This window comes from Trichogramma pretiosum, unplaced genomic scaffold (assembly GCF_000599845.2).
Source record: "Trichogramma pretiosum strain Unisexual culture from Peru unplaced genomic scaffold, Tpre_2.0 scaffold49, whole genome shotgun sequence".
NCBI lineage: Eukaryota > Metazoa > Arthropoda > Insecta > Hymenoptera > Trichogrammatidae > Trichogramma > Trichogramma pretiosum.
The window spans coordinates 1137277-1159195 of NW_019640811.1; the positions used below are offsets into that span (position 1 = coordinate 1137277).

Genomic DNA, 21919 nt, shown 5'->3' on the forward strand with positions numbered 1-21919 from the left:
CGTAAGATATAGTGTGAGTTGTATAAAACTAAGATAAAAACACTCAGATAAAACGTTCATACGCTAAGATATGTGATTTATAAAAAATGTTCTTATCGGATGATATTTCATCCTTCAACTAATTTGTTATTTATAAAATACTGTTTAATCATTGAATTCAATCTAAAAAAAAGAAAAAGGGACAATACGTACGACGTATTGCCTGTGCATCAACAACTAGATCAATCAATATGCTAATTCAAAAATTGTATAAATATTACATCGTATTCCGTGTGAACTTGTGTGATGTTTAAATATAAAAAAAAAAAAAAGAAGAAGTCGAAACACCGAAAAGTAACAAAAACTGCCTCGCCTCGGGAGGAGGGCAGGGGCGTCGTCGCTCACCTGTGCTGCCGAGCTGCGAGCGCGACAGGGTGGCCAGATGCGACACGGCGCTGCTCGGCTGGGGATTGTTCATGTTGTGCCTGTAGTAATAGTAGGCCGAGCGCGGCGAGCTCGAGCACGTGGCCTCGGTGTCCGAGGCGTAATCCAGCGACGGCCTCTGGTGGTGGCGCCTGGTCAGGGTGCCGTACTGGGCGGCCTGGGAGCCGCGACCCCCGGTCCCGCTCACGGACGACAGCAGATCGTTGCCGGCCATGCCGTAGCGCGAGCCGTAGCGCAGCGCCGCCGACGCGCCGCCGCCGGTCTTGAGGCTGGACCTGAGCAGGGTGTGCCTCGCCGGCGTGGTGATGCTCGTGTAGTCGACCCGCGGCAGATGCTGATCGGAGCCGCTGCGCGGCATCAGTCGGCCCGCGGCCGAGTGCGGCTGGCCGTAGGCGGCGTAGCCACCCGATGACGAGCCCATGCGGCCGATCGTGTGCATGCCCTGGCCGGCCGACATGCGGCGCGACGACGAGCCGTTGGCGATCGACGTCGTCGACGGATAGAACGAGTGTACCTGCGTGCGTGCGAAGCGATTCGCAAACAAATTTTTTTTTTTTTTTTTGGTTAAATTCGTTATTCGTGATACGAAGAAGGAGCGATCGTTATGGGATCGTTTATTTTTTTTGTTTGTTATTTTTACTCGTCGACCGTGTTCTGGTAGAAATGCCCAAAATTTTCAAACGAGGAAGGGAATACATTAAAAATTTCCTCCGTGCTTTGACTTATATCATTATTTTCAATTTGCTACTTGCGGATTTACAGGATACAGGTACTCGCCATCTAGCGTCGGAGACTCAAAGTAATATTATCGTATCCAAAGTAGATCTACATTTTTTAAAACAATTTTCCGGTCATTAAGCCATTACCAATATTGAGCATTTCTACCGGAATGTTGAATGAGAAATGTTCGAAGCTTTTTGCGTATAAATACGATATATTCGATTCATTCGTTATGAACAAAAAGCTCGCGTGCAATTATTTTTTTCACTGCGTAATGTTAGTAATAACGACAAGTTATAAGCAATTTTTCGTTGTTGTTACGATGGACTCTCAAACTTTCCCCTATTTCGAGCTGTCGTGTCAAAAATGATTGTAAAGTAACGAGCTCGATAGGGGAAGTTCGTGATCCGAAAATAAGCAAATTTTTCTATGGATGTAAATGTATGTCATTTTTTCGTAAATAATATTTCTTTGATAATTTTTGCTGCTAGTAAAACGGAAACAAAACGGCAAATAATAAATTGCGATAAAGCTGAGTACAATACAAAACACACACGCATGAACAAAGAAAAAAACAATACATCTAAAATTACTACGATAGACAAGCAGGTGAAAGAACACAGACAACGATGACACATGATGGCACACACACTGGTTATTTCCTAATGTATATCGATATATAAGGGTTAGTCACATATCAGCAAGCTTCATTACGAGGTCAATAGATTGTTAGTATGATTTTCAGGAAAACAAATCAATCGGCCAAATTATAAATTGATTTATTATCGACGTGACGCATAAGTTGCCTACATCAATAATGAATCTTTCAACTTTTAATACTATTTTAAAAAGGCGTTTCACACATTGAATACGGTAACAAGTGTAACATCGTTTGCTCGAGGCAAAAAACAGGCTCGAGGTTTTTCGATCAAATTTTTAAGTGCCACAACAATGTCAAACTTGTTTCGTATGTTACATGTTTCAAGTATTATGCAAAAATATCAATGGATATTAATACAGTAGCTATATGGTTTTATCAAGAAAATTTGTAAGTGCTATTACCTTTGTGAAATCCTGGATTGATTTCAATGGAGCGCGTCGTGTACGTTTACATAGAATCGACAAGTTCAATTAGTTAATTTTTTTTCTCTCTCTTTTTTTTTTGCATTTTCATCGTTCAGTTACGATACGTTCTGATATCGATCTACCGTACGAATGATAAAAAAAAAGTAGTACAAAAAAAAAACATTATTTTTCCTCGAGAATCACCATTACTTTATCGACGTTCGCGAAACCAACGAAAAAAAGTATCAAAAAAAAAAAAAAATTTTTTTTTGCATTTTTCGGACGTTCATCATCGTCGCCATAGTGACCTTAGAGAGTGGAGGGCTGACACAGTGAATGGAGTATAATAATAATATAGATATAATATAAGTACGACTTGGTGCAATATAATGAGGTGTGAGAGGTGCTTTCGATCCACATCGTCTAAGACATCTATGCGTATTATAAAGTTACAATAGAGTATTCTCGATCGACGCTCGAGCACAAAGGTGAGAGGCGTATAATGCGTTTTCCAATCAAAACGACGACAATGTTATCTTTATGCTCTTTTTTTCGTCGAAGGGAATACTCTTTTGTCGGTGCTGTATAAAATTAATACGTTTAATAACGATAATAATATATATGTAGAAATGTAAATCGTGTGTACGTTTGACTCCGCTGAAAATGCAACGATCATTAATAATTGTGCATCGGATATGGGACTATGTTTGGCTAAATATCGTGAAAACAATCAATTCGTCAAATCATATATAGACTACCCACTATGACACATTTCAGCAGAGTCAAAGCAACTATATATCTCATGACGATATAAGTAAGAAAAAATTCATAGGTTCGGTACGAGCACGAACGCACGTGTATAACAAGAAAGGAAAAAAATATATATCTCCCGCTGCACTTCGAGCTGTGCACGTATTATATATAAAAAAAAAATATATATATATCATATGCGAGTCGTCGTCTCACCTTCTCGGCCAGGCTCTCGAGCGTCTTGGGATAGCCGCGATCGTACGGCTGGAAGTGCTGGGCCTGGGGCCCGGGCTTGGGCTGCTGCGTGATCACCGGCGGCGGCGGCGGCTGATACGACCAGCCGAGCTGGCTCTCGGGCCGCGAATTGTAATAGAGGTCGCCGTTGCTGGCCATCGCCTGATTGATCTCGTGGCTCGAGCCGAGGCCCGCCAGGCCGAGCTTGGAGCGCGACGGCAGCATCTCGCGCCCGTCGCCGCGGCGCCTGTCCCGCTCCAGGGTGCTCATGTGATGTTGTTGCTGCTGCGACTGCGACTGATGATGATGATGGTCCGTCTCGTCCTCGTTGTTCAGCTCCTTCTTGATGACGACGACGGGCGGGCCCTTCTGCTCGTTGCAGCGATTGTGGCCGCCGACGAGCTGGTGCGGGCCGTGCCTGATGGCAAGCAGCAGCCGCCGCGGTATCGACATGATGATGACCACGTCGTCGAGGCTCATGTGCGTCACGTCCACGAGATTCACCGCGAGGATCTCGTCGCCCACCTGTATATATATATGCTATATGTAATAAGGCACGACTTTTGTGCGGGAAAATAAGCTACTCGAGGAACTATTTTTGTGAGGTCGAGACGTGCACTCGTGTATACGGAATTTATTTTTTTGTTGCACAAACCTTCAAGCAGCCGCTATTGTAAACGGCCGTTTCTACTGCTATCCTGGAGATGAAAACGCCGTCGTTTCTGTCGAGGCCGTTGCCCTCGCGTATGTACAGGCCGAGGGTCTGCCCGGGCCTTTTGATAATCTCCACAAAGTGGATGGGATGCTTTGAATCCTGCACACGCGCACACACACACGAGTAAATCAGTCCGAGGAAGAGATCAACGTTAATAGGGCAAAATCTTCTCTCTCTCTCTTTTCTCGTGCACGACTGAATTCATCCTCGATTCTCTCGTTTAGAAAAGTATAGAGAGAGAGAGAGAAAAAATAATTCATAAATACGAAAGTTAATAATAATTTACCTGTATCGCGATGAACTTTTTCGCCGCCTCGGAGGCGTGCCTGCCGAGCTGTCGGGGCTCGATGATCCTGACCACCATCTCGCCGTGCTTCTCCACGGCCTCGAGGGCCGCGGCCGTCGACGCGTCGTGATCATTCTCGATGGTCTCCAACTGACGGAAGATCTCGCTCGTGATGCCGCTCACCTATATGCGACAGGTTGGATACGACGAAAAAAAAAGACGTAAAAAAAAAACATACCCCAGATAAGACATCGTGTATGTAGTTACGTATAAAAAATATATATATGTGTAGGCGTACTACAGCGTAAAACGTGATATCTTTACAAGCGCTCGCGGAGGGACATTTCAAAGCCTGTCGAGTCCGTTCGGATCCCGGAGATGTGGCTTACATACACACACATAAACTCGACGTATATGTATCTCGGTGACACGAGAGCCCGGAATATGGTTTACAATGCCCTTTGACTTGGTTTTCGCAGCGAGAAGGGAGATATTCGTTCCGTCTGATATGTACGTATGTACAGGGCGCCGCCGCGCGTAATTTCGAAATCCAGGCTATGTTTGCGCGTTTAATTGCCATGGGAATCGGCTAGTAGTAGTACCTATATACGCGAGAGTCAGAGAGAACTCTCGAATCGTCGTCGTCGTCGTCGTCGTCGGTGTTGCGGCCCCGAGCACACGTTCTCGGTAAAATTTATCCCGATATAAAATATGCATTTTACACGCACACGCGATGTATATATAGAGCTCGATAAAACATTTAACGCGTTTTTCGCTCTTGCCGTGCGGTAGTGGCACCGTTTGAATTTTGTCTCGAGCGCCCGCGCGACAAAACGTCAATTATCGATCGATACGATAATTATCGTGTACGCGACACGATGCACGCCATATGTATATAGCTATATAATTCATATACTACGTACCTTTCTGAAGTCACCCTGGATGACCATAGGCGGCGGATCCTTGGGACGCAACTGGTTGACGTTGGCCTGCCTGCCCGGACTCGCCGTTATGTCCGTCACGTCGCCGCGTCCTTCCTGCGCTCAGGCGAACGAAGAAACGAGACAGAAAAAAAACGTGTCAGAATGTATGGAATCGATTTAATACTTTATAAACAACGATTATGACCATGACGTATTTGATCTTTTTTGGTGAATTTTCATAAAATTGCGCTAGAACTATTTAACGTATAAAACGACATGCGCTTCGTTCGCTACACGTACATATGACATAATAATAATATCGAATGAATGAACGAAGGTGAGTCATGATTTTTCGTGCGTCGCCGCCACCGCCGCAAAAGACAAACACCCCGTGGATATTACGGCACGTTGTGCACGTATAAATGTATCTATATATATTGAAATGCACACATAAATAATGTATTCATGGAAACACTGGCGTCTGATTCGGCATGCATTAAAACGTAGATGTACATTCGCGCGCGCGCGTCAAAGAGAGAAAGAGCGGAAGATGTCATCTGCAGATATATCATATAAAATATTCCACTTTATACGATTCAAATGTATATCGTATCGCAAACTTTCTCTCTCCGGTGTATTACGTGTGAGATAGCGCAGAAAACGTTGCATCCTCTCTCTCGCTTTGACCTATTACACGTATTTAATATATACGTAGTTTATATATTCGTCGCGCGACACGCCGTGTATATGAATCGATTCGTGCGTATAGGTTTATAATAAACATACGCGTGGATGAGAGAAGATTATCGTATAGACGCGTTCGCAAATCGAGATATATAATGCCGATGTAACGACAATTAGAACGAGAGCGACAGTCGATGAAAAATGATACAATGATGGTGATGATGATGATGATGATGATGATGCTGTCTGCGTTTAATTGACATAAACGCATGGTCGAGGTATACATGAACTGTATATATGATAGATACATCGAAGTATGTAATTTACTTAACAATCAAAACGTGATCGCATTCCACATTCCGTGCGACAGATAAAATAAAAAATATATATAAATTCCAGGGGGTCTGAAGGGGGGGTGAGTTGGCGAGCAGTAATCGGGGGCGGCAGCTACGATGTGTATCATCGTGTAATAATAAAACGAGGATCGGTGTATAAATATATACGTACGCGCGTGTAACCGGTAGCATGTCAGCGTATTTTCTGCCGTAATACTTCTTTCTTTCTTTTTTTTCAAACCACACGAAAAAAAAGAAAAGAAAAAAGTTACACGACTCGCTGTACGCTGTACATCGGATGTTAACAAAACGACGGAGGAAAAAAAAGTAGTACCGCGATGTAGTACTCTGTCAAAAAAAAAAAAAAAACTACGATGCAGATACGTTGATAATAAATCCATGCATACGGAGCAAACATTTTAGCTTGCCGAGTGAAAATGATGATCTTTAGCTCGCTCGCTCGCGCATTCATACACGCATGCAGCATATTCCGCGCTGAATGGAAATAAATTCAAAGAGGGAGAAAGAGAGAGAGAGAGAGACAGACCGAAAGTTCCGATGCAGTTTACATTATTATACAGACACACACGCGCACACACACAAGTTCGAGGTAATAACCCGGTGTGGTGGATGGCTGCTGCCGTTGCCGCTGGAGCCAAAGGTTGCTGATCTCTCCCACAATGAACGTATATATATATGTGTACAGCATATATACTCACTAACATACATTCGACGCAGGCGCGGCAGCAACTTAACACGATTTTCATCATCGCATCCCCGTTCCTTCGCTGCTCGCTCTCTCTGTCTCTCTTTCATATTTTTTTTTTTTTTTTAATTTTTTTATTTTACGGCGATGCCTTCGACGTTGTTTTACTCCACCGTGTTTTTTCTTTAATTTCGGATGATTGACGATTAACGAACACATCGATAGTATAACAATATGTAGATGCAAAAAAAACGTTTACGGGTTTGTAAGAGGATCGTTCTCGTAACTTATTAACACACATATAGAAGTATATAATAATGCCACATAGAATTCATAATAAAAAAGTCGAAATACTACGTATGGGGGTAGTGTGTGCTTTTGTGCATTGGCTTAAAAATGGGGGGGGGTCGGTTTGAGAGAAAAAGGGGGTGTAAGGGGGGGGGGGCGCTAAATATATGATATATGTCACAGAAAAGACACAGAGAGAAAGAGAGATAACGTTACAAAGAGAAGGAGATATTAACATGTACTGAATACAAAGTGAATCGACTATATATATATATATAATATAATGATGCATTAAAAAGGAAAAAGAGAGACACATGAGATAAATAAAAGAAGATGATGAACAACAAGACGTGAGCTTGTTAACATTAGTTGTTTTTTTTTTGTTCACGTGAAAAAGACAGTCAGAGATAGATAGATTGAGAGAGAGAGAAGAGAGAGAAACCTCGGTGAGAACGGCCCGGACGAATTTAAGGCATCGCGTCCTGAGGCCCGCGCAGGGCAGCAGAAGGACGATCCAGGCTCTCGAGGCACTGCGACTGCATCGGGCGGCGTTGCACAGGCTCTCGGTGGCGCCGCCGCCTCTTGCTCCAGTGCCCGCTGCTGTAGCTGCACCACCACTTCCACCGTGTATCAGCCTGTTCAGATAGGCCATGGGCTCGAGGTCGTTTGCCCCGCTACAGCAACGCGTACTACCGCCGTTACTCATCGTTTCTTTTTTTTTCTCTCTCGACGGCTAGTATTATATTTTATCAACTGCTGGCCGTATATAATGCGCACATACACAAACACGCGCGCGGGGGGAGAGAGAGTTTAGCTGCTCCTCCACGACGACACACAATCGCACACCCACTTTGTAATGATAAACCCGCGATGTGTATCATATATGGCATTCGCGTGTGTATGGGTGTGTGTGGATGTGAGTGTGTGTGTTGTGCCGATCAACCCCCGAGAGAGAAAGAGAGATAAGTACGCGGATGGATGGAGATATATTCAGATACAGAGATAGAGATCGACGATTTTTTTAGAAATAATTATATTTATGGTTGCTTTTCGTTTGGCTCGGCCGTTTCGTCGATAAATATATCATTTTTATATTATTAAACGCTCGACGCGTGTTTGCATATCAATTATGTACCTGTTTGCGATAGAAGAAGCAACCTGTACCGCCACGATCGCACATTTTTAACACACTTTTTTTCTTTTCGTTTAACGATTATATTTTATTTAACTTTTTTTTACTTTTATATTTTTTTTTTGCACTATTTGAACTTTTTGGTATTATTTCCAAGAGAAAAAAAAGACACAATATCTTCGTTGCCTGTCGTTATAACTATGTGGGGTTTTTTTTCTTGTTGCTGCTGCCGATGTTGCACTTCACATTACAATTCTCATTGTTGTTGTTGTTGTTGTTGCTCGTTGCTGTCAATCCATCCCTTGGCGCGCACGAAACCTCGGATCAACCCATAGTTGCCGCACACACACACACACACACACGCACACACGGAGTCGGGGGTGCAGCTCAACTCGGGCTTCGCGAGCGGAACAACACGGCTCGCAGCTCGTTCGCGCACTTCCGCATCGCGTACATGCTTCTGCTTCTGCTTCGTCTTCTCTCTTTTCCTTTTCTCTCGCTGCTGTCTCTTGCTCAACGTGGTTTTATATACGGGGGGCCTCGCGGCTGGTGTGCGGACTACTGCACACACACTCGTTGCACTCCAAAATACACGATACTTATTATATACACACATGTACAAAAAAAAAAAAGCTTTACATCATAACAACGCGGAACGAGCGAGAGAGAAAGACTACACTATGTCACTACACATGACGACGACGACGACGACGACGACGTGGAGCAGTTGGCTGCTCGCACGCAGAGGAGCGACGTGTGTGTACACGAGCCGAGGAGAGGAAAGCACCCTCTCTCGCACACGCACACACACACACCCCTGCAGCTGCTTCGTATTATTACGTGTACCGCACACGAGCCCCAACGCACATACACACGCTTACGCGAGAGAGAGAGAGAGCAAGGCCCGCTCGCTCGTTCGCGGGTTAGAGAGAGAGAGAGAGAACAACCCCCGGACACACGGCCACTGACTTCTTCTTCTTCCTCTACTACTACTACTCTCTCTCTCCGTACTCTATACTCTCGCTTCGACTCGCTGTGCGCGTTGTGTGTATGCCGCTCGGCGCGCGCTCGCTCGCGTTCCAGCCAGCGGGTTGCGATGTGTGTATGCAGGCCAGAGTTAGGCACGGAGAGAGTACGCTGCACTGCCTCTCTCTCTGCGCATGTGTGTGTATGTGTATGTCGGTATACGCGCGGAACTGCATGCATATATTATATCCACAGGCACACACATACGTACAAAGGGGTGGCTGGCAGAGAGAGAGAGAGAGAGAGAGAGAGAGAGAGAGAGAGCGAGGGGATCGGAAAAGCGCAAACGCGTACGAGCGCCACCTCGCGCTAGCTCCGGTGTTGTCTGGCGATTATCGATCCGCGGCGAAACTGACGTCAGCCTTGCCGTGTATGGGTGAGCTGTGTATATATGTGTATACGTGCACGGAGCCGCGGGAGTCGCAGGTGTGTGTATGCAAGAGTACACACACACACACAGAGGGAGGGAGGAAGAGAGAGACTGTACTTAAAGCCGCCCGGTTAACACGCAAGCGCAAACCGAATGAGTCGAGCGAGGGAGAGAGACTCCAGGTTGCCCCCGCGACGACCAACTGTATACGTGTATATGTTGCTGCTGCTGCTACTACTGCGTTTTATGCCTCGTGTGTCTAGTATGTAGTAAGAGTAATCGTAGTAGTAGTAGTAGTAGTAGTAGTATTCAGCAGCAGCGGCAGTAGTATACACAGCAGCGATCCTCCTCGTCATCGCGAAGCTTGCGCGCGAGCTTACGAGAGAAGTGCAGCAGCGGCAGGAGCTTTCGCTCGCTCGCTCGCAGCAACAGCAGCAGCGGAGCTTGCGTTGCCTCGTTATAAAACGGGAGGGTTTACACGTATATACGTATACACGGCGAGCGAGCGAAACGAGAGGAAGGGAAATTGTATCAGTAGTTCAGTTCCATCATGCCGCTCAACGAGAGTGAAGAGAGCCGCCGCTGCTGCTGCTACGGAGAGGAGAGGAGGAAGAAGGGATGGGCCGTTACCGCTACCACTGCTACTACTGCCGTTGATCGTTGTTATTATTATTGTTGTTGTTATTATTTTTGCGAGCTTTTTCTACACTGCACCCCCTCTGCGTGCAGTAGAACAGAGCCCGAGAGAGAGAGAGAGAACTTCGTTACGAATTCTTAAACGCGCGTATTTACGGATTTATACATGCAGCGCGCACGCACTCGGTCGCTGCTGCAGCAGCAGCGTGTAGTAGTAGCAGTAGCAGCAGCAGCAGTAGTAAGCATAAGGTCGACGAACTCGGCGCGCGCGGGCGGGCGGCGATATAACCTCGAGCGCGAGCGAGGATGCATATAGGTAGTAGAGTATATAGTATACGGTATATATATACGCGTGCATGTATATGCCGGTGCTTGCAGCTCGCGTTTGCGCTTTATATTATATATGACCTATATATGTATGTATTCGGTATACGCGGCTTTATATTTATGATGCATAAAAATGGGACTACTACTGCTACCTGTGTGTATCCGCGTACACGCAAGCGCGCAGCCACCGCGATGGCAAATTTTTTTCACTCTCTAGCCGCCCGGGTGCGCAAGTTTGAAAGCGTGTGGGGACGCGACGCGAGAAAGAGAAAGAGAGAGAGAGAGGCAAGAAGACGACGAAATAGAGAGAACGAGAAAGAGAGCACCGCAACGAGGAGAAGAAAATATGGGTTAACGATGATATTTTCAAGCGAGCTTGCATTTGTCTCGTGTTTTTTAGGGTATATATGCTGCATGTGTGTGTGTGTGTGTGTGTGCTTGCATATTACAAACGGTATAGTGCGCGCGCGTTATATACATACACATAGCAGCGAGTGAGAAACTTTATATGTATATATATATTTTTTTTTTTACTCGCAACGCCCCAACCAAAGCGTGAAAAAGCAGCTCTCGTGGCAGTAGCGGCAGCAGCAGCAGCTTTGCACAGGAATTTAAATAAAGCGCGCAATGCCGTATATAGTTTCTAGCTTTCTCTCTCTCTCTCTCTCTCCAACTCTCGAGTTAAACCTTTTTTTATTCTATTTGAGCTTGCGTGCGCGTTCTTGTATATTTAATCTTCTTCTCTCTCTCGCTCTCTCTCTTTGGGTATTGAATCACATTTATTTTTTATTTAGAACATATCCACGTATAAAGCAATAAAGTGTTATTGCAGAAAAGCTCCTAAAATGCAAATGCCGAGTACGCAGCAGCGCGTATATACATAGCACAGAGTCATCGTCGTCGTCGTTGCAGGGATTGGTCATCGTTCCGGGGTAAAGCTCTCCGCTATAATACCCCGTTTCGGACTTCTGAGCAAGGCGCAAAAAGCTCGCTGGCAATTAATTTTATCTGTGTTATATATTAACGAAGTTCGCCGCCCCCGCCTCCTCGAACGAGATACAAAGATTATACAAAAGTGTACTAATTAAAGGACTAGTATGTGCAGCTGTATAAGCTAGCTAGCTAGCAACACGCCTGCGACTCTCGTGTCTCTTTCTTCTTCGAAGCAGCGCCAGCAAAGCTCTGCGCGCGAAAGCTTTTAATTACGCAGTGTAACTATGCCAAAGTTGCGCGCGTGCGGAGAACATTTCTCCGAACGTTTCGCAGCAGCTCTCTGCGCTTCCTCCGAAGGAGAGTCTAACGCGTGAAAAAATAAATGAAAAATAAAAAAAAAAAAACGTAAAACGAAAAAAGGAAAACTTTTTGCGCTCGTACGAGTTATCAGGCAGTTTTTTTTTTTGCTTTTTGTTCCGAACGTTTATTAAATTTTATCACTTGTTCCAGCAGTCCATGTGTACGCACGACTCGCGCGCTCGTTCGTTTACTTCGTATGTATCTTGAAAAACGTTGTATTTCCTTCTTACTTTATATACGCGGGACGTCTGACTGCTGCCGCTGTTACTGCCACGAGCGGTTGGTAATATTTTTTTTCTCTCTCTTTCTCCCTTTCATCCACGTCATTTATTAAATTATATTTCCTTTTTATTATGTAGGTCACGACGACGACGTCGACGACAACGTCGGTATGGTACATGTACGAGCGGCCTCGATATTTCGAGCTTTATATAAACATGCGCGTACACTTGTGTGTGTGTGTGTGAGTCGACTAAAATTCAATTACACGACAAGCCATCATCATCGTGAGTGTATGCGTGTGTGTGTGTGTGTGTACGCTACGCCTTTGTGGTGTAATTTAATTTCTCCTCGACGCTCTCCTCGCATCGTGTGCCCTATGGTGGTTTGGCCCCGCGCGCGCGCAGCGTGTGCTCCTTCGCACACATACATACATATAACCTATCTTGCCTTATAATACTAGTATATACGCCGTTGTGTATGGACTACTGTGCGTTCGATCACGTTTACTCTATGTGTGTGTGTATGTGTACAGAGGTATGCACACAGAAACGAAGCCTTTCACGGCGTATTCCCATGTCAATTTTCTAAATACACTTTTTTTCCACTGTGCGCGCCTTCGAGTAGTCGTCTAATTGCTTTTCTTACCGCCCCCCGCTGATAATATTGTTTCGATTCTCTCGATTGCGTGTTTGTGTGTTGTGTGTGTATGTGCAGTAGCGAATTTCACCGACTCGATATAGACTCACTCTCTCTCTGTAAACTTTTCTTTATTAACCTCGTTCTCGTCGTCGGGAGCTCGCGAGACGTCGGGAGGCCGCCGGCCCGTTATATATATATATCGAATTAAAAAGTTATCCGCGCAATTTTATAACGACATTAAACACAGCATTACGTACAATTTATATTCTCGCGCGGTTTCGAAATTAAATTCAACAGTTATACCGTACGGCGTCGAGTGAATCTGCGGTGCAAACGTATATATAATATCGTCTCGGGTTATCATCATTGAATAATACGAAAAATTACTTTGACGCGTTCTTCCATATAATTATACATGTAATACGGGGGAAATTAGCTACCATCCATCTCTCAGGCATCGGTGATGCAGCAGCAACAGCAGCAGCAGCATATATATGCATCATGTATGCGTAAGTGATCAAAGTTTCTTGCTCGAGCAAGTTGCACAAAGCTGCGTAGTTGCGCGCACATACACAGACACATACGAGGCGCGCACGAGGCGATTCATCGTCAAACACACATCGTAAAATACACAAACCCACACGTACAACTCCCAAAGAGAGAGAGAGAGAGAGAGACTAATAGCTCGGCAAAAGGAAAGCGAGGGGCAAGATCAAGTAGTCGAGGCCAACGTATTAGTACACTTTGTGTAGTGCACATGAGTTAGATATATAGATATGGAGCTAACATATACACAGAGGCCTCTCTCTCTCTGAGCTTTGCAAGCGAAACTCCCTACTATCGTATGCGCCTCGCGCGCCTGCATGAAGCAGAGAGAAAGAGAGAGAGAGAGAATCAAAGTTGAACACCGGGAATTGGGTTGAGAATTCCTAAGTGCAAGAAAAGTCGCTTGTATATTTTATAACGTTACAGTGGAAGGCGGTAAAGCCTTCGAGAACAGCTTTACCGAGACAAATTTTTACGATAACGTCGCCTAGATAGGTATAGCTGTATACGTACTGATCTCTCGCGAGCGACGCTTCGCACACAGCGATGAGTGCAAATCCCTCGTATACCCCCCTTTCCCGAGAGAGAGAGAGGGATATGTATATACGCACATTTACATAGGCATCGATCGTGAATCTCGATCTTTTGCCGGTGTATAAGGCTCGATTCGCGCGAAATTTACGTATTGTTTTATACAATAAAGCGCATTTTTGAGAGCCATTAGTGCTGAAGGTAACATTTTTAAAATTCACCACTTTTTCAACCAGTGATGAATCTTCAGATACTTAAAAATTATTGATAAAAAGAATTGATTTTTCGTAGATTAAAATGAAATAAAATTGAAACGAAAAATTAAAAACTAAGTTAATTAGTTTATTCAAATTACTTTCAATGACATGAAAAATTTGCATACTTTAGTAACGCCTGATATACTAAGAAACACTGCAAATATGATAATCACTATCTATTCGAATTACATGTTACGCAGTTTTTACAATTTCTGGAGTTGTTTCAGCACTCGCGGTTGTTGTTGTGTCATTACCAATTGCAGTCGCCAAGCAAATGTTCAATAAATCTTGGTTCCCCAGATTTTCGATAATCATGTCACAGCAGAGAAGCGGCAGTCGGCAGTGAATCAGCTCGTAGAAACAATCCAGTGCCCAGTGCAGGATAAATTTTCTCGAAATTATCTCGCACAGTTGCACGCCACGAGCCTTCACACGCAGTAAGAAGCGGCTATTATCGCGTTTTTTCCTCTTGAATAATAATAATTTTCTTATTAGTTCGTTACCCTTTTCGCGGTCTTTCCAGAGCAGCTCGTGCAGCTGCAGCTTTGGACCGATTATTTCCTTCTTCACCTCCGTCGCGAAATCCTCGTCCTCGTACCAACATCTTTTGAAATTCGCCGACTTCTCGAACACTTTGTACTTGTCGTACAACGACACGATCTTAAGGGCATCGCTTCGATACAGCTCGTATCCTCCTTTTTTCAGGCACTCGACGAGGGCCAGAAGGGAGAACGCTAGTCTAATTTTAAAACGAAAACACGATTCTTCGCGCGAAGGTGTGAACGCCTCCATAGTGTCGATATCATCGGGAAACACAAAGCTGGACAGATCAGCGCCGCGATCAAAGAGTACAGCGACTGCGTTCGGCTTGATATTTGCCACGGCCAATTGCAGCGGTGTCCGGCCCAAATTGTTCCTCGCGTCGACCGGCACTTTTTGATGCGTCTCGTCGCAGATCTCGAAGAATAGCTCCATTATGCAATCGTCACCGAAGCTCTCGCAAATAACGTGCAGAGAAGTCGATCCACGATCGTTCCTCGTAGCCAGATTCGGATCCGCGCCGTTCCTTAGCAGCAATTCGACCACTTCTCTACTTTTGGAATCCAGAGCCACGTGCAGTGCTGAATAACCTTGCGCGATGTGATTGACGTCCTGTCCGAGCTCGAGAAATTTTTCAACGACGTCGATAAAGTTGCACTTACAGGCCACGTGAAAATGCGAATAGAATTCGTACTCGTAGTTAACGTCGAACCTGTCGTAGATCTTAAAAAGTTCACGGATCGTGGCAGGTTGGATCTGAAACGGTTTGTCCGCCGCGCATATAATTACCGTGCGACGCTGCAGCAATGGCTTGCCATCTTTATCGACCGTGGGCTCGTCCTTGTAGCCGCTGCGAATCACGAACCGAATGATTTTTTCTCTTTTAAAAGTATTCCAACCTCGGCTCGTGTGAGTTAGACATTCCGTAAGAAAAGTATTCATCTCGGCATCGCTAAAAAAGTGCCGGAAATTTGGAAGTCGGCCCTCCCAAAATCTGATTAAGGAATAAAATTCCGGGATAAATTTGCGTCGATCTTCCTCGATCGTGAAATTCGTCTTATCGCGCAAGATCTTTAACTTTTTTAAACTCGAGGCAGACTCCTCGAGGCGATCTGCGCCGTTGTCGTCGGACTTGCACATCATTATTATTATTATTATAGTTTCAATATTCTTTTTACTTCTCACGAGACTCACTTGCTGCGATCGACACGATCTTTCTGGCGACTAATCGGTCGTGTCGTAGCGTTTATCGTTAATTATACGATACACAATGATCTATATACGTGTAAACATGCGCGCGATCTTACAATAATAATTGTCGTTCGAACGAGCAACTTGCGCGAGCTAAGCCAAGCGAGCGCCAAAGAGACAGATCAACGCGACGCTATACACGTGTAATTTCTTGACACTATTACGTATACTGAGAAAAAAAATTCATTGATTCGATGAAATATAATTTAATATTTTATTTACTATTAATTTATTCAAAAGATCGATTGAGGCAATGAAACTTTGGTAAAAAACAATTAAATATTTTGTTGGATGAAATAAAAAGAAGATTATTTCAATGAAATTATTTCATAAATTGTATTTAATTAAATATTTCATAGAATCAATGAATTTTCTTTTTTCAGTGTACGCACGAGAACTGCGTACGTAAAAAAGAAAAGAACAAATTGTTTCTCCGTGCACGCGATTTCGTGCCCAATAATCATCGTCATTATCGAGCGTTATATTAACAAAAGTAAAAATAAAAAAGGAGCTACGAAATCGAGTACGGGTAATGCAGCAGCGCTATATATACTGCATAACGTCTGTAACAATATATAACTGTATCTATGAGCAGAGAGAGAGAGAGAGAGAGGCTTGGAGAAGGACCGATAACGATGACGCTGCGAGCTCTGTATGTATTTGTGTGTGTGTGTGTGTGTGTGTGTTCACAGGACCATTAGTAGCCCCTGGTAACCATTAGCGTCGCGAATCGTTACATAGCTCGCGCGCTCGTAGCTGCGTTGCTGCTGCCGCCCAAAGTCGAGAGAGAGAGCTCGACGTGCATTAATTAATCATGAGCGCGCGCGGCCCGCGTAATATAAGGTATATAGTATACACAGCAGCGATACTACAACTGCACACGTACACGCGCATTTGGTACACACTCTGCGGAGCGCACAGTGTTTTTCGCTGCAGTTGCGCTGAATTTTTACTTTTATTTTTCATTTTTTTGCGGGCGAGTATACACATATATATATATACATCAGCGGGGGCAAAAAAAAAGCCCCGAAATTTTTCCGCATCAAAAGAAATAAACATGCGCCTAATTTCTTTGCGCACTCTGGCAATTGCGCTTTTTTTTTTAGCTCTCTGCCTCTGCATCTCGACCGGCCGCGAGATAAAACGCTCGACTTCACTTCTCTCTCCCTCTACCTCGCTAGCTCGTGCAGTAGTATATTTACGCGTTAAAATTTCATATTTTATCGGAATACTCGGGCGCAAGTTTTAATGGTTAAAAGCCTACGTGTATCTCTAATGAGCGTAAGTATGAGTAACGACTGCTAGGCAGGGGGTGTGCGTATTGCGGTGGTGGTGATGGTAGTGGCAAAAGGTTAGAAGTAAATGTATGTGCGCACGTAGAGGCATTCGCCAGGCTTTCTATCTTCGGCTCGAAGCCTCGAACTTTAGCTCGAAGCTGCGCGACTTTCGGACCGGCCGGGTGCTTGGGCGCCACCGACCGCCACCAACCGCCGCCGCCGCCGCGCTATATAGTCTCTGCTCTCGGCGCAGGATCAATAGGCGCGCTTATAACTTTTTTTTTTCCTCTCTCTCTCTCTTTCTCTGTCTCTCTTTTAGTCCGGGATGTTTCTCTTTCTCTGTCCTTTTTTTTTTACTACTCCGCGATGCTTTCGAGTCGCGTTTACGGATAGTACAAACTGCAAAGTTTGTATATATTTTTTAAGAGCTGCGGAGCAGCTATTTCGCGGACTTTTTCTCGCGGGACTGATGAAGCTTGCATAAAATTTCATCTTATCAGTCGCCAAGCGTAGAGGGAAGGAGGGAAAGAGAGCTGTAAGTGCGGAGACGACGACGAAGAAAGAAGAAAGGAAGAGAGAAATACTTTGAGAAAGTCGTGGAATGAATCTTCAAACGAGAAAAATATTTATTTACGACCTCTCTCTCCCTCGCGTCGTCCGCGATCTTCATCTACTAGATTTATACGAATCGCGCGGAAAGATGAGGATATCAAGATATTCAAAGTTAAAACGAGCCGCGTTTACCTCCTTTTTTTTCACTCGTTGCATTTATTTATTTACTTTCTTCTTTTGCAATTAAATTTCGTTCAATTTGTTACAGCAATCATTTTCAACTTCTCGATTCGTTAACGTGTATATACGCTATACGCGTCCCGCCGCTTCACGCGCGAGCCCAAGGTCTTAATGACGAAATGAAACTTTAAGGAGTCGTAAATGAACATTTAAGGAAACGACCCCTAAAAATTTTGCCGGATAGAGACGACGACGACGACGACGCTCGACGTGGAAATTTTGCCCGAGCAACAAAGCTATTGAAAATGCAATTTGCGAGGACAGCTCGTCGTAATCTACATTAACTTCGCAACAGAGCTTTTAGTTCTGAGGAGAAAAAAAAATTTTTTTTTTTCTATGAAGGGCTCCGCGCGCACAGGGGGCAGCTGTGTTACTCTGTCGTGCGCTAAAACGCTCCACGGAAGGTATAATCATTTATTGCGTGCCACTCAGCTTTTTTTTTTTATTAAAAAGTAAATGACGCGTTAGAAATTATAGGTGCGCTGTACAGGTGTCACCGATTTTTCGTCAAATTGATTGAGCTTAAAATGTTTTGCTTTCTCCCAGAGAAAGCTCGAACACTCGAAAACGATTTTTTAAACCAGCTGTCGCAGGAAAATTGGATTTACATTATTACAAACTAGTTTAAATTTCTGACAAATGTGATTGATCGAGGTTCAGCGATTAAGACGAAATAATTTCTTCCGATGATTGGATACACGATAAACTTTGCGAATGAGCTAAATTGCCGAACTTCAAAAGCTTTTTTATCGACCACTGATTCTGTTGAAATGATCTGCGTGTGCAAAAGTAGCGGGGTCCACGCGTGAAGTAAAGAAATAATTCTAGCTCCAAGCCAAGGATTTTCTACTTGCATAGCGTAAGGAAGTAGTTGAAAGTAGAATAAGTTAGGAACCTTTTGTTTTTATTTTGAATCATGTAGGAAATGCGTGTAAAGGCTTTTTCACAATGACGACAAAATAAATAACAGCTTAAAATAATTTATTATTTTTTACGAATTTTAAGGATAAATAAAAGAAAAATTTTCTAAATTTGCGGAGCTTTCTAATGCGATTGCAGAGATCTTATTTCGACTAAATTTCTTCAGGCAAATCGTACGCTTCTAGAGTTTGCTCCGAATATGCATCTTCATTATGTGACTTTTGAGTCGATTTTGGTATCCAAATGATTTGTGACAAACTCGAAGGGTTTGCTCCGATTATGTACTGCATTTATGTGTGTTTTAAAGTTACTTTTTTTCGCGAATGATTTGTGACAAATGTCACACTCAAAAGGTTTTCTACCAACATGTACAGCATTGACGTGAGATTTTAGATCACTTTTTCGTCCAAATAATTTGTGACAAATTTTACATTCAAAGGGTTTGTTTCGATCATGTACTAGGTTTTTGTGATTTTTGAGTGTACTTTTTTCTCCAAATGATTTGTGACAAATGTCACACTCAAAAGGTTTGCTGCAAATATGTACAGTAGTTATATGAGTTTTGAGGTATTTTTTTTGTCCAAATGATTTGTGACAAATATCACATTCAAAGGGTTTATTTCGATTATGTACTGCGTTGACGTGACGTTTAAGGTAGCTTTGGTAAGCAAATGATTTATGACAAATTTCACATTCTTTTGGTCCTGTGCTTTTGTGTATCGTGCTGATATGTCTTTTTAGATTCACTTTTATTTTAAACGTTTTTCGACACGTTTTACACTTATAAGAGGGTTTGGTTTGAGAAGTTTTGCTTAATTTTTCCACCTCATATTCTGCCACTTTCATTGGGGAATTTACTTGAGAATGACTATCATTATGATCGAATGTGTTTTGCATCAAAAGTACCTGATCTTCTTCATTCAAATAATTATTTTGAATTTGATTTTCTGTTTTCACAATAGGTAGACAACTTTGATTCTCTGTTTTACAGATGCTTGTGGATTTAAACTTCATTTCAGGTTTAACATTTTTGCACTCGAAATCAATGAATATATTTTTATTTATTTCATTGAGCTGATTTTCGTTCTCTGTTTTCACAAATGGTGGATAATTTTGATACTCTGTTTTGCAGAAAGTTGTCAATGATTTCAATTCATATTTAACATCTTCGCACTCATCATCTATAAATATTTCTTCATCTAACTTTCTCTGTAACAGCATAGACTCGCTCATGTTATATGCCTAAAATTGAAATTGTGTTATAGCTTTTGATAGCGAAGAAACAGGACATAAGTCGAATCATTCAACTCACTGATGGTTCATGAAACGAGAATGTTTGAAAATTTTTGACATCGTAAGAGTCCACCGAATCGAAAATATCTTCGTCGACGGCATCTGGCCATACATCTTTAGTCTCTTCTTTTACCCTGAATCAAGATCAAATTCGATGAAGCGATCGCATAAAAAGATATGATGGAATGAACGAAAATTACTTTTACCTAATTACGTCCTCGTTGCTTTCCATCGCTCGCTTGATAATACGTATTTACAGGGAATTTTCACGTTATGCACTAAGAAAATATTTGAGGTTAAATGACTCGAGTTGCCAGCACTGTACCTCGATTTAAAGTAGAGACCTGTGCTCTTGATATTATTTGTAAACACTCGATCACTTCAGGAATTTAGCTCTTTGCTAGAGACCGAACGCAATACTACTATATTAGCGAGTAAGTGGACCCCGCAATTGTGATTGCTTCTTGGCGATATTTTCCCCCTCTATTCCATCGGCTTTCTAGACACAGCCATGATACTGCGACGCATGCTTGGCACTCGCGACTCTTAAAAGTATATTCTTTAAATTTTCCAGTTACTTGAGAATAGTTGATAGATTTAAAAAATTCTTAGCTCAGTTCTATTCAACTAGTATTTGTACATAAAAATAGGAGTAACAACATTTTCAAGAGGAAACTCTTCGCTAATGTATTATCATAGTTTTTCTTCTACGACACGATGAAAGCTGTCTATAAATTTTTATTTTTGAGTTATCTGCAAATGTACACTAAATCGTATCGCTTACTTTCTGTTAAAATTTATTCAATCAATTATTTAACGTCTTTAACGAGAAATAGTTCGGACCGAGTTTTGATGAAATAAAAAGAAGAAGAAAAATGTTAAGAGAAAAAATTGCGAGCCGCGCGCACTGCACACTCGCACAGCTTAACTTTCCGCTGCACTTCAATCCCAACCCAGTTTACGATGACTATGAAAAAAAAAAAAAAAAAAAAAAGAAAGAAAGAAGAAATTCCCGCAGCGATGCCTCGCATTTTCACGAAAATGCCAGAGAAATTTTAGAACCGGGCCTCTCTCTGTTCGAGTGTCACACATATAATACGTGTACGAGCGAAAAAAAATCAAAGCGTGAATTCATCGTCATGTAAAATGGCTACACACTTCTCGCGTGGCTGCTGCTGCTGCCGCAGGAACCATTCAATCCGAATGAAGAAGGGGATGTGGGGGGTGGTTAGGCTACGGTCGCGTCCCCGTATACGCTTCGGTATTTTTCTCGTTATATGCATATAAGAAGATTCCTCGAGGGGCGCGAGCGACGCGACGGTGCGGTGTTTTCCACGCGCCGCGAATATAATGCGAATTCTTTCGTGAGCGCAATTTTTTATATCTATCCTTAAAAAAAAAAAAAAAGGAAAAATTCTTCCTCCAGCTTCGAAAGCGAGCGGCGGGGGGAAATATCATCGTCGTCGCGGTCGTTCCTCAGCGCCTCGTCTTGCTACACGCGGGGGGTATTCGGGGTAGGTTGGCGAGAAAGACGGATATAATTATTCAGCAACGACTTTATATATATACGTATCTAAGGCCTGTTGCTGCACGCGTTGCCTTATCCTCCTCCTCCCTCCTCCCTCCGGTCGACAAACTACGGGGCGCGCGGCGGCAGCAAAACGATATTCCACGTTGATATATCTATACGGTATACACAATGATGAAGTCGGCAAAATTAAATTCAATTAAAATCCT

At 43.3% G+C, this 21919-nt stretch overlaps 2 protein-coding genes across 2 annotated transcripts in view; both read right to left on the bottom strand.

Annotated features, from left to right (window-relative positions):
• The window catches only part of LOC106655797 (rho GTPase-activating protein 100F-like), a 57691-nt gene that overhangs the window by 22104 nt on the left and 13668 nt on the right, over nucleotides 1–21919 (bottom strand). The window contains exons 2-7 of the mRNA XM_023461407.1: nucleotides 5117–5230; nucleotides 4194–4376; nucleotides 3848–4006; nucleotides 3175–3717; nucleotides 2206–2217; nucleotides 385–937 (exon numbers count right to left, since the gene is read on the bottom strand). Coding sequence (XP_023317175.1) covers nucleotides 385–937; nucleotides 2206–2217; nucleotides 3175–3717; nucleotides 3848–4006; nucleotides 4194–4376; nucleotides 5117–5230 — 1564 coding nt within the window. The remainder of the gene's footprint in view (nucleotides 1–384; nucleotides 938–2205; nucleotides 2218–3174; nucleotides 3718–3847; nucleotides 4007–4193; nucleotides 4377–5116; nucleotides 5231–21919) is intronic.
• On the bottom strand, nucleotides 18986–20589 carry LOC106655855 (zinc finger protein OZF-like). The gene is made up of 3 exons (XM_014376437.2): nucleotides 20389–20589; nucleotides 20202–20316; nucleotides 18986–20131 (listed from the first exon to the last, which is right to left on the bottom strand). The coding sequence occupies exons 1-3, from the start codon at nucleotides 20412–20414 to the stop codon at nucleotides 19100–19102; spliced, it is 1173 nt and encodes a 390-aa protein (XP_014231923.1). The 5' UTR covers nucleotides 20415–20589; the 3' UTR covers nucleotides 18986–19099.